General features: G+C 42.4%; 1 protein-coding gene across 2 annotated transcripts; it reads left to right on the top strand.

Annotated features, from left to right (window-relative positions):
- Positions 1 to 12638: 12638 nt before the first annotated feature.
- LOC123149703 (syntaxin-43) lies at positions 12639 to 16261 on the top strand. 2 transcript variants are annotated; one of them, XM_044569412.1, is made up of 8 exons: positions 12639 to 13001; positions 13652 to 13925; positions 14030 to 14119; positions 14218 to 14301; positions 14802 to 14879; positions 14979 to 15044; positions 15134 to 15214; positions 15752 to 16261. In XM_044569412.1, the coding sequence occupies exons 1-8, from the start codon at positions 12799 to 12801 to the stop codon at positions 15857 to 15859; spliced, it is 984 nt and encodes a 327-aa protein (XP_044425347.1). In that variant the 5' UTR covers positions 12639 to 12798; the 3' UTR covers positions 15860 to 16261. The 2 variants fall into 2 exon arrangements, with proteins under 2 accessions (XP_044425347.1, XP_044425346.1); XM_044569411.1 differs by having other exon boundaries at positions 13649 to 13925.
- The last annotated feature ends 274 nt before the right edge of the window (positions 16262 to 16535 follow it).

Below are 16535 nucleotides of genomic sequence, written 5' to 3'. Positions count from 1 at the left end.
ACACCACGTGTTGCCGCCTCCGTGACATCATCCCTGGCATCTTCTGTCCTGTGAAGGCACCTAGGGTCAATTCGCATCGCATGCGTCCCGAGACCCTATTTCCCACCCACTCATAGTATAAAGGAGAGAAAACCCTTTGGCAAGAGGATTCACTCATCCACCAATCCATCCCTTCGCAGTCGTTGTCACCATTCCCATCTACAACAGCAATCGCCATTTCAATAGCCATCTCCACCTCGTAGTCTCCATCTCCATTAGGCATAATACTTCTAATCGAGAACACATCGTAATTAGCAGACATTGTAAGACATATAAGCGTTCATCTTCAAGTATCAATTTCTACAGTGTATCTTGTTTGTGATTCATAGGCAATGTGCATGTAGTCCCCTTGGGTTAAGAGTTGTGGCCTAGCCTCGGAGCCACATGTATGCATGCCAAGTGATTGTTGGTTTACTTTAAAGTTAACATTATTTGATGTGTTATGCAACGGTTTTTGTATCTTGTCTCTACCTCATTCTAAGGCCTCATAGGTGCTTGGGATACCGAAGATCAATCAAGGAGATGTTAAGTGTGGAGAGAAGCAGAAGGCTATGTCGAACGTCGATCACATTAAGATTAGTACGGTAGTTGGAAACTATTCTCTAGGGGTACATATGGTGGTCATCAAACACCAATGTGTTGATGAGGTTAATTCCTTAATAACTGAGGTGACCATGCGAGACTCTAAGGCCTTGGTTGGACAACAGAACCTCGATGCGGTGATAGTCGGTTATGGGGTTATCTGGACGCATCTCTCACATGAAGGAAATATGCCCTAGAGGCAATAATAAAGTTATTATTTATTTCCTTATTTCATGATAAATGTTTATTATTCATGCTAGAATTGTATTAACCGGAAACATAATACATGTGTGAATACATAGACAAACAGAGTGTCACTAGTATGCCTCTACTTGACTAGCTCGTTAATCAAAGATGGTTGTGTTTCCTAACCATGGACAAAGAGTTATTATTTGATTAATGGGATCACATCATTAGATGAATGATCTGATTGACATGACCCATTCCATTAGCTTAGCACCCGATCGTTTAGTATGTTGCTATTGCTTTCTTCATGACTTATACATGTTCCTATGACTATGAGATTATGCAACTCCCGTTTGCCGGAGGAACACTTTGTGTGCTACCAAATGTCACAACGTAACTGGGTGATTATAAAGGAGCTCTAGAGGTGTCTCCAAAGATACATGCTGGGTTGGCGTATTTCGAGATTAGGATTTATCACTCCGATTGTCGGAGAAGTATCTCTGGGCCCTCTCGGTAATGCACATCACTTAAGCCTTGCAAGCATTGCAACTAATGAGTTAGTTGCGGGATGATGTATTACGGAATGAGTAAAGAGACTTGCCGGTAACAAGATTGAACTAGGTATTGGATACCGACGATCGAATCTCGGGCAAGTAACATACCGATGACAAAGGGAACAACGTATATTGTTATGCGGTCTGACCGATAAAGATCTTTGTAGAATATGTAGGAGCCAATATGGGCATCCAGGTCCCGCTATTGGTTATTGACCGGAGACATGTCTCGGTCATGTCTACATCGTTCTCGAACCCGTAGGGTCCGCACGCTTAAGGTTTCGATGATAGTTATATTATGAGTTTATACGTTTTGATGTACCGAAGGTTGTTCGGAGTCCCGGATGTGATCACGGACATGACGAGGAGTCTCGAAATGGTCGAGACATAAAGATTGATATATTGGACGGCTATATTCGGACACCGAAAGTGTTCCGGGTGATTTCGGAGAAAACCGGAAAGCCGGAGGGTTACCGGACCCCCCCCCCCCCTGGGAGAAATAATGGGCCATATGGGCCTTAGTGGAGAGAGAGAGGGGCAGCCAAAGGTGGGCCGCGCGCCTCCTCCCCCCTGGTCCGAATTGGACTAGGAGAGGGGGGGCGGCGCCCCCCTTTCCCTCTCCATCCCCACTTCTTTCCCCCTCCTAGTAGGAGTCCTACTCCTACTAGGAGGAGGACTCCTCCTTGGCGCGCCATAGGGGCCGGCCGGCCTCCTCCTCTCTTGAACCTTTATATACGGAGGCAGGGGCACCCCAGAAACACACAAGTTGATCCACGTGATCATATTCTTAGCCGTGTGCGGCGCCCCCTGCCACCATAGTCCTCGATAATATTGTAGCGGTGCTTAGGCGAAGCCCTGCGACAGTAGTACATCAAGATCGTCACCACGCCGTCGTGCTGACGGAACTCTTCCCCGACACTTTGCTGGATCGGAGTCCGGGGATCGTCATCGAGTTGAACGTGTGCTAGAACTCGGAGGTGCCGTAGTTTCGGTGCTTGATCGGTCGGGCCGTGGAGACGTACGACTACATCAACCAAACGCTTCCGTTATCGATCTACAAGGGTACGTAGATCATACTCTCCCCTCTCGTTGCTATGCATCACCATGATCTTGCGTGTGTGTAGGAAAATTTTGAAATTACTACGTTCCCCAACATCGCAAACAACACGTTGAAATAGATAAGTAACATTGTTTTCCAGTACCATGTTGATTATCTAGATATGTTCCTGAGCATGTGTATACGGTTGCAGGTGAAGGGATCAAGAACTCTGTAAAAGGTTTGAAGACCGTCTTCATTATGGAAGATATGTTGCCATTGAGGCTTTGACCTTTGTGGCACCGAGCATGGTGAAATAGGTGGGCATGCATTCCACAAAAAATAAAAAATAGATGGGAATGCTCTAACTGGGCTCTTTGTGAGCGATGATATCGTGACCTTTGTGGTCTGAACCTACATCAATGAGGACTAGGATAGTGCCAACTATCTGAACCTCACTAAAACATCGTCGAGCCCCTATGTTTGCACTTTCTTACTCAACTCTTACATTCATGCAATTTATGCTTTCACAATTGTGCACTTTGTTTTTCTTGCTTGTGCAATTGTTGATAATGACTCAACTAGCTTTAGCCTAACACCCATCAACATAAAATTTGGAGTAGAAATTGTGATATGTCTATTCACCACCACCACCCCTCCAGACCTCGATCCTTACGACATGTAGTAGAAAAGTGATCAGCGCACATTCAACCAATGTTAACAGTTTAATGTAAACTCTAGAAGTTTCTAAAAAATTGTTTATCTTGTCATTCACTAGAAACTGGTATTATGATATTGGTTGATTGTAGACTTTATAAATTTCTACTATGATATTTAAGATAATGAAACACACACACACACACACACACACACACACACACAGAGAGAGAGAGAGCAACAATAAGAAGAAACACACTATAGTTTATGCAATTGTTGAAAACATTTCAAGAAACAATATAAAATGCAATTTAAATTAAGCACAACACAAATGTACTTTGAAATCATATGAATTACAATTAATATATAACAAATAAACTATATTACTTCCTCCATTCCCTTATACAAGGCCACTTCATATTTTTATGTCTAACTTTGACCATTAATTTACCAACAAAAAGTGAGTTATATGCCACAAAAAATATTTCATTGTTGGATGAACATTTGAAAGAACTTGCCGATGGTATATTTTATGACATATAATCCATATCTTATTGACCAAAACTATAAGTCAAAGCTTGACACGGAAAACGAAGTGACCATGTATAAGGGAATGGAGGGAGTACTAATTTAGCTATAGGGTTACGTGGTAAGGTACAGAAACTAAGTAAGTGTACTTGGAGACTACCATGTGATAAAAATAAGTTATACATAAATACAAAATTATAGTATAAATTCTATTCTAATTAACTATCAGGGAGGAGGCGCGTCGTGTATTAGCTCGTCGTTGGCTCTGTTTTAACTTAATTTGTTGGCACTCATGTTGATCATTGTTAGTTTGGTGTGTCTTTCATAGTGTGGGAATAGTATAATAGAAAATGGAGGATTAGTATATGAAAGTAACCAAATATCTACACAATTACATGAACCATACTTCAATACTTCTTGTAGATGTATATGGAAAGAACATGTATCTTAATGTATAAAGGGAACATAAAAGAATCATAAAACTAAAATGAGTCTTGCTTGAAACTCCTTTTTAAAATTCGCATAAGTGTCATAGCAGCTTTTGCAATCTTAGGAGATTTTCCTTTTAGAGGGAATGACAAGGTCTTGTAGTACTAGAGCCTCACCCCTTTGCAAGGTTTTGAAAACTAGACCACCACCAACTACTCTAGCTACACGGTCATCCACTCTTCAGGCATTCTGGTGGTTAACTCATTATTAATTAAAATGACATTTGCAAAGAAAGAAAAAAAATAAACATAAAAAACTATGACATCACAACACAATGTACATCAGATTTAGATAAACCATTCGAGCATAAAGAAAATATTCTAAAAAAATAAGTTTTGTGATGGACCAAAATACATAACAATTTCATTTGGAGGAATGCATTTTAGGAAGTATATATGAAAAACTTGTGGGTCATCACCAGTCCACCCCCTTTTGTTCAAATTTTCCTTGGCCAAGATACTATTATTTATCATTAATAAAAGGAAAACTCTAATATTAAGGGGAATCTTCAGTTTCCAAATGCCTCCGAACCCAACCAAGGGAGAGGATTTCAGAAACAAGTATAGATCTTTCACCACCAATTTGTTCTTATTGTTCAACAGCCTAAAAACTCTATCCTTGTCCCCAGACAGCTCAACCTCATCCACCAAATTACTTAGCTCTTCCCACCGAGCCAGATAATCACCATGTAAGATTCTCCTGAAAATGAAACACTCCCAACGAGAATCTTTAACCACTTGGTGAAAGTAATACTATAGAGCCTAGGAAAGATATCTACCAGCTTCCTCTTCCCTAGCCAGACATCTTCCCCGAAAAGAGTTCTAGCTCCACTACCCGCCACCATCCTAGTAAGGCTAACAAAAGTATATTTGACTTTCATTAATCCTTGCCAAATATGAATCATTGTTGCCACTAGTTACAACAGACAGTGTTTGAATATTCAAATATTACTTGTGCAGCAAGTCTTGCCAAAGACCTCTGATACGTCTCCAACGTATCTATAATTTTTTATTGTTCCATGCTATTATATTATCTATCTTGGATGTTTTATATGCATTTATATGCTATTTTATATGATTTTTGGGACTAACCTATTAACATAGAGCTCAGTGCCACTTTTTGTTTTTTACTTGTTTTTGAGTTTTGCAGAAAAGGAATATCAAACGGAGTCCAATTGACCTAAAATTTTACGGTGATTTTTTATGGACCAGAAGAAGCCCCCGAAGCAAAAGAGTTGGGCCAGAAGAGCCACGAGGCCTCCACAAGGGTGGAGGGCGTGCCCACCCCCCTAGGGCGCGCCCTCCGACCTTCTGGTTGACTAGTGGACCCCCTCTGACTTGTTCTCGATGCCAAAAATTCCTATAAATATAGAAACTCCCGAAAATAAACCTAGATCGGGAGTTTCGTCGCCGCAAGCCTCTCTAGCCACGGAAAACCAATCGGGACTCTGTTCCGGCACCCTGTTGGAGGGGGAAATCATCACCGGTGGCCATTATCGGTGTCAAAACCGGCGGATCTCGGGTAGGGGATCCCAAACTGTGCGTCCAAGGCGGATGGTAACAGGAGGCAGGGGACACAATGTTTTACCCAGGTTCGGGCCCTCTTGATGGAGGTAAAACCCTACGTCCTACTTGATTAATATTGATGATATGGGTAGTACAAGAGTAGATCTACCACGAGATCAGAGAGGCTAAACCCTAGAAGCTAGCCTATGGTATGATTGTATGTTGTCCTACGGACTAAAACCCTCCGGTTTATATAGACACTGGAGATGTTAGGGTTACACAAGGTTGGTTACAAAGGAGGAGATACACATATCCGTATTGCCTAGCTTGCCTTCCACGCCAAGTAGAGTCCCATCTGGACACGAGACGAAGTCTTCAATCTTGTATCTTCATAGTCTAACAGTCCGGCCAATGGAGATAGTCCGGCTGTCCGGAGACCCCCTAATCCAGGACTCCCACAGTAGCCCCTGAACCAGGCTTTCAGTGACGATGAGTCCGGCGCGCAGTATTGTCTTCGGCATTGCAAGGCGGGTTCCTCCTCCGAATATACCACGGAAGAATTTGAATATAAGGATAGTGTCCGACCCTGCAAAATAAGTTCCACATACCACCGTAGAGAGAATAATATTTCCACAAATCTAATTTGCTGACTTTTTTTGGCAACACGACATTATGTCACGGCCCGGTGATTATTCGAACCACTTCCTTTAACTAGCCCCGCACATAACGCGAGGCAGTTTTTTACACGTTTTGTCAAAGCAGAGACCGTGTCCCCTTATCACAGGATTCTCATCAATACGGGTGTGGGTAATCCAACGCGCCATCGATTACGGCGCTTGGGGGATAAGCGAGTTTTACCAGGCTAGTGGGGACGCTTAGTTTCGTCCGCCCATATAAAGGGATAAGGATTCACCTTTTCATCCACGCCTTCTTCCTCCTTTGCTCATCCATTTTCGCGCACTCGAGCTCCAACACCCAAGTCCACATCCCTTCCCTCAACCTTCTCCAAACATGTCCGGAGCGGGAGGCAAATGGATGGCTTCCTCCGTTACGGAGGGACATATCAAGAAGCTTACTAGATTGATCTTTCTTGCAATGGAAGAAGTGCTTAGCTTTGGGTTCAATCTTGCCGTGCTCGATCCCAGTGATAGTAGGGGAAACGACACGTATTGTATTGTTGTCATCGAGGATAAAAAGATGGGGTTTATATCATATTGCATGAGTTTATCCCTCTGCATCATGTCATCACTACTAGGAAAAGGGCTATAGATAGGATTGATACTAATGGCGCACCAGGGAACTAGTGCGCCACTACTATATACTAATGGCGCACCTGTTGCTGATGCGCCATTAGTGTGGAAGACACTAATGGCGCACCAGAAACAGGGTGCACCACTAGTATTAATTTTTTTTCTATTTTTCCATACATACTAATGGCGCATCAGGTCGACAATGCGCCATTACTGTAATTTTTTTCTTATTCTTTTTTTTGCAAAACTACTAATGGCGCACTATTACACGGTGCGCCATTAGTGTATATATTTATATTTTTTACTTTTTTGCACAACTTCTAGTGGCGCACCACCTGCAGGTGCGTCATTAGTAACCAGGGTTACTAATGGCGCATTTCCTCGAGATCAACCTTAACAACTTCCCAAAACTTGTTGATTTTTTTAGGGATTCAGAACTCTTTGATAAAACTCAGCAGGTAACCCATCAGGGCCTGCTGCTCAGTTATGTTTTTAGGGCAGCTTAGTTATGTTTCAGTAATGGCGCACCAGGCAGAGAGTGCGCCATTACTGTAATTTTTTTCTTATTCTTTTTTTTGCAAAACTACTAATGGCGCACCGTTTGACAGTGCGCCATTACTAGTTTAAACTAGTAATGGCGCACTATTACACGGTGCGCCATTAGTGTATATATTTATATTTTTTACTTTTTTGCAAAACTTCTAATGGCGCACCATCTGCAGGTACGTCATTAGTAACCAGGGTTACTAATGGCGCATTTCCTCGAGATCAACCTTAACAACTTCTCAAAACTTGTTGATTTTTTTAGGGATTCAGAACTCTTTGATAAAACTCAGCAGGTAACCCATCAGGGCCTGCTGCTCAGTTATGTTTTTAGGGCAGCTTAGTTATGTTTCAAACCAAAGACCATATCCTCGAAAACAATAATTGAGGAGTACTCCTTCCAAATATCACTCTCACCTCCTCAGCTTGTGATAAGTGGCGCTCTGCATGTACGCCACTTGTCGTAACCTGGGAGCTTTTCCTTTTTTCGTAGATTTGTTTGATCAAAACGTTTTATCTCTTAAACCGTTTTCATCGTTGGATTCCTTGTGTCGAGATCTTCAAAATTAGAACCCATGTTGATAGGTTTTGATGAACTTTTTTTCACGAAACAAACCGGATGAAAAATTGAATAGGGTGCACGTTTTCCCCCTTTCTGGAAGTCGTTTCTGAGGCACGACCGTGCCTCTAGCGAAAGCGAATCCATGCCTCTCGCGGAAGCAAAACTGTGTCTCTTGCAGAAGCAAAACCGTACCTCTCATGAAGGAAAAAGAAAAGAGAACACTTGTTTTTTCTTGTATTTTCGAGAGGCGGAAGCAAAACCGTGCCTCTCGTGGAAGAAAAAAAAAGAGATTTTTTCTGTTTTTGAGAGGCACGACCATGTCTCTCGCGGAAGCAAAAATAAGAGAAAAACGTTTTTTTTCAAGAGGCATGACCGTGCCTCTCGCGAAAACAAAATCGTGCCTTTCACAGAAGTAAAAAAACGCATTGCTTACGCAAAAAAATGATTTCTTTTGTCGAAAAGCTAAGAGAAGTCGTGGAAAACTGGAAAGTCTACAAAGCCGAAAACACATGCAGAAAATTTTAAAAAGATTCAGAGGAAGCGCCTAGAACGTGACACGTGGCGGAGGCGCGTTCTCAGTCCACCCCATGTGATCATTGAGGGGGCTGGAGCGCTCCTCAATTTGCTTTTTTTAGGATTGTCTACACTTTGTTGATCAATGTGCATGTTTATGGAAATACAAGCTGAGTCATGAGGATGAATCTTTACCTAATATTAAAAGGAGAAGACTTTTATAGTTCTCCATGAGTTATCCTTTGATATCCGTTGATTTTATATTAAGAGGTAATATCACTAGAAGTCATACAACTTGCGCTCAATGTTCAGTTTGGTTACAAAACTTGTAAAATACAGAATTGTGGTCACATAACTTGTCATCTTGTGCGAATACGGCCACTTTGTCTGTATCGGGACGTATCCCGTGCTTATATGGCATGCCAGCTGGGCTATGGCCCACTGTCAGCGAATGAAAAAAATTGGTGCAACATGCCCGCGCATCTTTTTCAGAAACAACCCTCACTCTATATTTGAACACACAGAAGACCCCCATCAGCACGTATGGATCCGAACAAGTGAGAAATAAAAAGGGAACGAGTAGTGCTATACAGACGATAGAAACGGACGACTCACAGACGATGATTAAATCAGGCCGCACATGCGTATCATTGAAACAGCACCGGCCGCCGGATTTAAATGTCGTGCATACGTCGGGCGTAAGTATCCTTCATGGAGCAGTTCCGAAAGGGAACAGGTTGGGATTCGAACTCAAGACTTTTCACATACGCAAACACTAGAGAACCACCACAATAAAGACAATTCCATGCTTTCAAAGAGATACATTTGCTTTTAGACTGGTTCCGTCTTACCAGGTTCAGCCACAAATATACGTTTACGAAAAATCTATTTTTGCCAGAAACTGTCAATTGTAATACAAATTATAAAACGCTTCAAAAGGTATAATGTTTAAACCAAAATGTAACAAACTTGTTCTTGAGCAAGATCCTTTTTTTCGAATTTTTTGGAAGGGGCTGCAAAATCCGGTTTTTGAAATATATCAGCAATCCCGGGTTTTTTTTCGCCCGAAATTTTGAATTCATTTTTAGTGTCTAAATATATTTAGTTTAAAAGTCAGCCTGACTCGTTTCTTATAGAAGGTCATGAATCCAATTCATTGTTGCGGCACTGAGAGCAATATTTTAACTAACACAATTTTTTTAAATGAGCGTGAATAATACATTTTTTTTTCCAAAAAGAGGGTCTGATATTGTATGCCTATCTAAGGATTTACGATTTATGAGCTAGGTTCAACATCACGCATGTGGCATGCATAAGCCCATGTTGATGAATTGATACACACACATACTCTCGGCTGCAGGTGTGTTGTATTCCATCACATTGCCAACATCGACCAGCCGACGCCTACTTACAGCCTCCAGCCCGGACACCGTTGCCGAGGAGACGATGAGCAACTCAACTACTCAGGAGACAGGAGCTCTGCGTCGAGGTGCTGCTAGGGGCTAGACAAGCCGTGAGGTGGCTCAGCGGAAGCACGGGAGAGCGTGCTAAAGAGATAGCCGGCCGTCTATTCTCGTCGGAGCGGCGGCTGCTCTTCTCCTTGCCGTCCATCGTTGACGACGAGGTGAGGAACTCACCATGAACGGGCAAAAACAGATAGGATCGGAGGAGGAGCCCAGTTGATAGCATCCGAGTGATGGTCTAGGTGGTGATCTCGGTTATCTCTCCGAGTTCATATATGTGCATACACACATATATGAGCATGTATACATATCTGGTGTGGATGGAATTTAAACTGGTTAGGTATATGTAGCTCACTTGTGTTGATCAATTTATTGGAAGTTAAATCTATAATCAAGACATGAATACAATGATGGATTTTCATTTTAAGAATGTTCCTTGTTAAGTTTGAGTACATTTAATATTGTTTTCCATTTGTAAAGTTGTTTGAGTTTTTTTTTTAGTTTTTAAGTACATACGTATTTACCTATTTTTATAGGCATGGCAACGCACGGGCTTGTTTCCTATGTAGTATAGCAATAATACGTAAAATGAATTAAGTTTGGTACAAGAAACAAGACATCAAACTGGTTAACTGATGGTTCAACCAGTAAAATCCTAAAACGACGGTGTCATCGGCTCGATTACCGGTTTGGTTTTTTAAACTATGTTGTCGCAGAGGATAGGAAGGTGAATAAGAGGGAACACAAATGGGATACCATGTTGAAATAAAGAATATGAACCTATTGCAGTACCGAGTCGTTATTACAGGGTTAGGGGCGTGTGATATTTTTTTATCTTTTCCCGTTGCAACGCACGGGCTTTTTTGCTAGTAAGTCACAAATATGGAGCGCTCCTCAACCGATTTTTTTTGAAACTATGATGATGTTTATAGCAAATTCGGAAACTATACACCCTAATGGAGAAAAATCAAAAGTATCACCCCGTCGGCCTCCTGTTGGCCGAAAAGGGACTTTTCGGCCTCCTGTTGGCCGAAGAGGGACTTTTCGGCCAACCGTTGGCCAAAAAGTACTTTTCGGCCAACAGTTGGCCAAAGAGTCCCTCTTCGGCCAACACCTGCTCTACTATTTTAAAAAATTCATATCAAATAGGATTTTTAGTATTTTAATTTGATTCTTTTTGCATTAGATTAAAAATTTTATGAAGTTTCTGTAGATATCATGTTTGACCAGATTTGAAAGTTTGAATTTAATTTTTTCATGAATTTGCTCAAATAACTAGATTGCCTATAATTTGAGTTAGGAGTATTTTTTAAGATGATTCTTTTTGCTACTGGTTCTTTGTGAATTTGTTTATCAGTAGTAATTAATTGGCGAATTTTATAATTATTTAAAATTAGGTTTTTATGAAAACAGTTCTGTTTTGGTGTTTGTTAGGTTTTATGCTATTTCTTTTAATTTTAATTGCTTTAAATTTTTCTTTAGTTTTTTTACTTATTCTTTTTGTTTCTGTTTAGTTATCAGTAGCTATTTTATTTGTAGTATTTTTTTGTATTTTATTTCTTTTATCCTACTAGAAAACTTGTTTTGAGCTTCATAGGAGTTTATATTTAAAAGTGCCTTGTAAATCCTGTACAACCATTGCCATTTTATACATGACAAAAAATACTTTCCCGCAATCTTTTTCCCTCCATTTTCTTTGCCGCCATTTTATTTCCCGCCATTCTCTCCCGCCACACTAAGGAGTGCTGCATCGACGGAGGATGACGATGATGCCTTCATGTGGAGTGTGAAACACTGTGTGAGAGAAGTCATAAGTGTGAAACACTCTCCGATGATGATGACGAAGCTGCAAACACTTATGACTTCTCTCAAACAGTGTTCCACACTCCACCAGCAGCACCGACGCAGGAGACACAGACCGTGTCAGACGATGTTATCTACGATCGTGGACACCATGAGGCTCGTTTTATAAGTTGAGAAGTGAAGATGGCGAGAAAGAAGATGGCGGGAAAGAAGATGGCGGGAGAGAATGGCGGAAAAGAAAATGGAGGGAGAGAATGACGAGAAATAAAATGGCGGGAGAAAATGGAGGGAGGGAATGACGTAAAAACCTAATTTTAAATAATCCTAAAATTCACCAATTAATTACTACTGATAAACAAAGTCACAAAGAACCAGTGGCAAAAAGAATCATCTAAAAAGAATACTCCTAGCTCAAATTATAGGCAATCTAGTGATTTGAGAAAATTCATGAAAATTCAAATTCAAACTTCCAAATCTAGTCAAACTTGATATCTACAGAAACTTCGTAAAATTTCTAATCTAATGCAAAAAGAATCAAATTAAAATACTAAAAATCCTATTTGATATGAATTTTTTAAAAAGTAGAGCAGGTGTTGGCCGAAGAGGGACTCTTTGGCTTTTCGGCCAACCTTTTTGACCAACTGTTGGCCGAAAAGTCACTCTTCGGCCAACAGGAGGCCGAAAAGTCCCTTTTCGGCCAACAAGAGGCCGACGGGGTGATACTTTTGATTTTTCTCCATTAGGGTATATAGTTTCCGAATTTGCTATAAAAATGATCATAGTTTAAAAAAAATCCAATTAGTTGCTCTTGTTAATTTCGTCAGGCCGTTTAAAAAAAGACGGGCCGGTCATTTATACGTCGGCCCAACTGAGCGCAAACTCTTTCCTCACACCTTCCCGGCCCGGCCCGGACAGGCCCGGTCAGCAGCAGCAGCTGGCCTCCCCCTCCCCACCTTCCTTGGTGGCGAAGTGTCTCCCAACTCCGCACGGTCGGCTCGCACCAACTGCCCCCCACCCGATCCCTCTCTCTCCCTCCTCCGCGGCGCCTCGCCGTCCGACGAGATCTCGCCCGCCGCTCCCCGCCGGTCATGGCCACGCGGAACCGGACGCCGCTCTTCCGCAAGTACCGCGACGCGCTGCGCCACGTCCGCGCGCCGGCCGGGGCGCCCTCCGCCTCCTCCTCCTCCTCCTCCCCCGGCGGCGGGCCGGCGGTGGTCGAGATGGCCTCGCTGCTCCGCCCCGACCGCAACTACGCGCCCCTCAGCACCGACGACCCCTCCGCCTCCTCCAGGTCACCCGGCCCCTCCCCTCCCCTCCCCCTCGCATCTCGTCTCGTCTGACCTCACCCCCGTAGAGACCAGATCAGCTAGGTAGCGAGCGTAGCTAGGTAGTCACGCCGCGGGGTTGTCAAATTGCACTACGGGCAGCGGGGGATCGCTGGAAATGCTGGATTGCACACCACCAGACTTGTCCATCACCTAGTCTCCTGGCCCATGTTTTACCCTTGTAGTACATTAGCTAGTTATTTCGAACATGTACATCAGCTAATTGACCTGCCCATCAGTTATTCTGATCTAAGCTACCCTTTGTGCGTTAGCTAATTCGAGCAAAGGCGCACGGCCATGTTCACCGGTACTGGGAAATGGCAATTGGTATCTTGATTGGAGCGCTACGGTAGGAAGCTACCTGACACCGACAGCAGGGTCGAATAGCATTGTCTTGAAAAGCTTAAGCTCCTGCTAAGAAAGTCCGGGCGGGATCTTTCGGGCTCATTTTCTTGATCGCTTGAGAGGAGAAGTTGAGATCTACTAGGTTCAATGCTTCCTCGTTCCTTAGTAGCTATGCCGTAGAGCTTGTCATATGAAAAGCACTTTCTTGGACTTCTGACAAATGATCAGATCAACGGTATGGCGCTGACATGCAAATCTTGTTGTGCAGTAGAGGTGCGGCGACGGTTGGGCTGCCACCAGCCTGGGTGGATGTTTCCGAAGAGATATCTGCGAACATGCAGCGGGCAAAGACGAAGATGGCCGAGCTGGCTAAGGCGCACGCCAAGGCCTTGATGCCGTCCTTCGGCGATGGCAGAGATGATCAGCGAGCAATTGAGATTCTCACGCACGAGATAACAGACCTGCTGAAGAGGTCAGAAAAGAAGCTGCAGAAGCTGTCCATGAAAGACTCCTCAGAAGATTCGAATGTCAGAAAGAATGTCCAGGTGATGGCTCGCCCCTGCTGCTTTATGTATTAACAGACACAAGAGCTGTAACTGCTATGAATGTTTGTGCTGATGGACCAAATGCCCTTCACTGTTATCTGCAGCGTTCCCTTGCTACAGACCTGCAAACTCTTTCGATGGAGTTCAGGAAAAAGCAGTCAACTTATTTGAAGCAGCTTCGCCAACAGAAAGAGGTTTGCCACTCTGCCTTAAGATGTTTTCAGAAATTCAGACGCTTGTGCTACTTATCTCACTCTAATAAAGAATCTTGGTTAATTAAATGCGATTTCAGGGGCAAGATGGTGTTGATTTAGAAATGAATATGAATGGGTCTAAGTCGACATTTGAACTTGAAGATGATGAATTTGAGGATGTGGTACGCTTTCTCGTTGTCTTTACTTACCATAGACTCTTTTTCGTGAAGTTGTTTGCATCTGAGCACTGGCAGCTTTATTATAGGCTTATTTATAGGAGTATGTCAGCTGTATGAATTTGACATTGTTTTCTGTGTGCTGCTCACTCGCTCTCTGTTGTGTAACTGTAAGTTTTATTGGAACAAACTCATGGTTTTCACTGGAATGCTTCACTTCAGATCCATAAGTAATAAAGTAAACAGAAAATTGAGAACACAGAAGGCGAAAACAACAACCACACAATTAGTTGCATTGATTTAGGTCATTAGTCATACAGGTTTGAACTTTGGATGTAACGAGTATACTTTATAGAAGAGGCTAATGACCATGGTTTCCCCTAAAATCTTCTGAGTCTATTTACTTAGGGAGTAGCTAAACTGATTATGAGAAGTAGCTGATGAGAAGTCCGGGAAACTCATTAAAATAAGATATCAATGATGTAATTCTTGGATTTTATTTTCAGGGTTTCACTGAGGTTCAGATGTCAAAACTTAAGAAAAGCGAAGCATTCACTAGAGAAAGGGAGAGAGAAATCGAACAGGTGAGTTTTATTTGTTCAGTATGCATATGATTTGTGTAAAGGAAAAATAGGTTACTGATGCCCTGAAATTCACTTCCATTATCTGCTTTTTGTTTGAAGGTTGCCCAATCAGTCAATGAGCTTGCACAGATCATGAAGGATCTTTCAGTTCTTGTGATTGATCAGGTATGAAAATTCTAACTTAATTGGGTCATTGATGGTAAGTTACGTTAACTAGTTCAGACTTCTGACTATTCATTTCTTAATTTGAACAGGGAACAATTGTTGATCGGATAGACTACAATGTACAGAATGTTGCGGCCTCAGTCGAAGAGGGCTATAAACAGTTGCAAAAGGTTTCGTCCTCACCCCCATTTGCCGCTTTGATAATAGTTATTTCGTTTCATTGGGCTGGACAAACCATAATTTTGCCACACTCTGAACAACAATTTTTTATCACTGAGGAGAAGAGGTTAGACCTTTGACTAGTAAATCTAATCAGTCTATAAAAAGGGCTGGTACTTTAGTCATTTTAAAATATATGAAAATTTAGCCACGTGTTTAAAGTTGCATCCCCCAGACCATTAGTATGTAAAGGCATCCAGTAAAAAGTAAAAACAATCAAGTTTTTCGGCCAGAGACTAGATTTAAAAATAATCCCCAAATTTACCTCAAGTACTTGCTTTTACTCTGTGTGTGTGTGTGTGTGTGCGCGCGCGCATTCATATTTAACTGCCAGCCGACATAATTTAAAGAAACCCACATCAGTCCCTGGTGTTTCACCTGCAACACCTTATATTATCAAAGAGCTTCTGCAAAGGAAGAAAAATATGAGCTAGCGTCAGTCCCTGAAGCTGGCAGTCTAATATGTTGGTCTGATCTCTGTTATGCAGGCTGAGAGGACGCAGAAGAAAGGGGGCATGGTGATGTGTGCCACTGTCCTCGTCATTCTTATCTTCATCCTGATAATCCTCCTGGTTTTGAAGAAGATCCTTTTCTGACTTGGCCCTCTCTTTATGGACGCCTTCCAAGTGAACACCATTCACATATACTCTTGTGTGGGTAATGGACTGTGCAGTGCCGTCGTGTTGGAATTCGGATAAGCTGCTGCTCATTTGCACCATATGCAATACGATTTAGCGATCTCAAAAGATGGTTCATCTGCCTGTGTTAATAGTGGCTGGGCCAGTAGCTCCCTCCAGTCTTCCACATTTTTTGCAGCACTGCTGAGTGTAGAGATGTCGTATTCATACGGGTACCATTTTTTTTTTCAAGTGAAGGGTTCTGTTGATACAGTTCACACCTGCCTGCCTGTCGTGGAGCAACCAGGTCTGGTTTTGTATGATCTGTATAAAGTTGTACCATCATCCAGTTATTAGAAATTGAAAAATAGCTTCACTCTCTGTGCTGTCACTATTCTGTCTAGGTATTGAAGCCACATTTCAGTGTACCAGAAAATAGCTCCCATTCCTGTATCAACTTTATTTTTTCCATCTTATTGCTTTCTAAGGTCTTGTCTGTCTAACTGTGTCCCCTTCAATATGGGAAGGGTTGCGAGTCCTCGGCCGATTCTCCTGTAGAGTGGTTCACTGGAAATGCAATGTGGATTTTTCCTTCTTCATTTTCAGGTGTCGGCACGCCGATGCTGTCAGGTCACCACTCAAGCTCCTGTAGAGT

This window comes from Triticum aestivum, chromosome 7A (assembly GCF_018294505.1).
Source record: "Triticum aestivum cultivar Chinese Spring chromosome 7A, IWGSC CS RefSeq v2.1, whole genome shotgun sequence".
Lineage (NCBI taxonomy): Eukaryota > Viridiplantae > Streptophyta > Magnoliopsida > Poales > Poaceae > Triticum > Triticum aestivum.
This window is presented reverse-complemented; position numbering and strand designations above follow the sequence as displayed.

What these genes read in the sequence shown, in the direction of transcription:
- LOC123149703 (XM_044569411.1), top strand. Translation starts at nt 12,799, where the DNA reads ATGGCCACGCGGAACCGGACGCCGCTCTTCCGCAAGTACCGCGACGCG. An exon ending in GACCCCTCCGCCTCCTCCAG is followed by an intron (nt 13,002 to 13,648) that starts GTCACCCGGCCC and finishes CTTGTTGTGCAG; the next exon opens with TAGAGGTGCGGCGACGGTTG. An exon ending in CAGTTCTTGTGATTGATCAG is followed by an intron (nt 15,045 to 15,133) that starts GTATGAAAATTC and finishes TAATTTGAACAG; the next exon opens with GGAACAATTGTTGATCGGAT.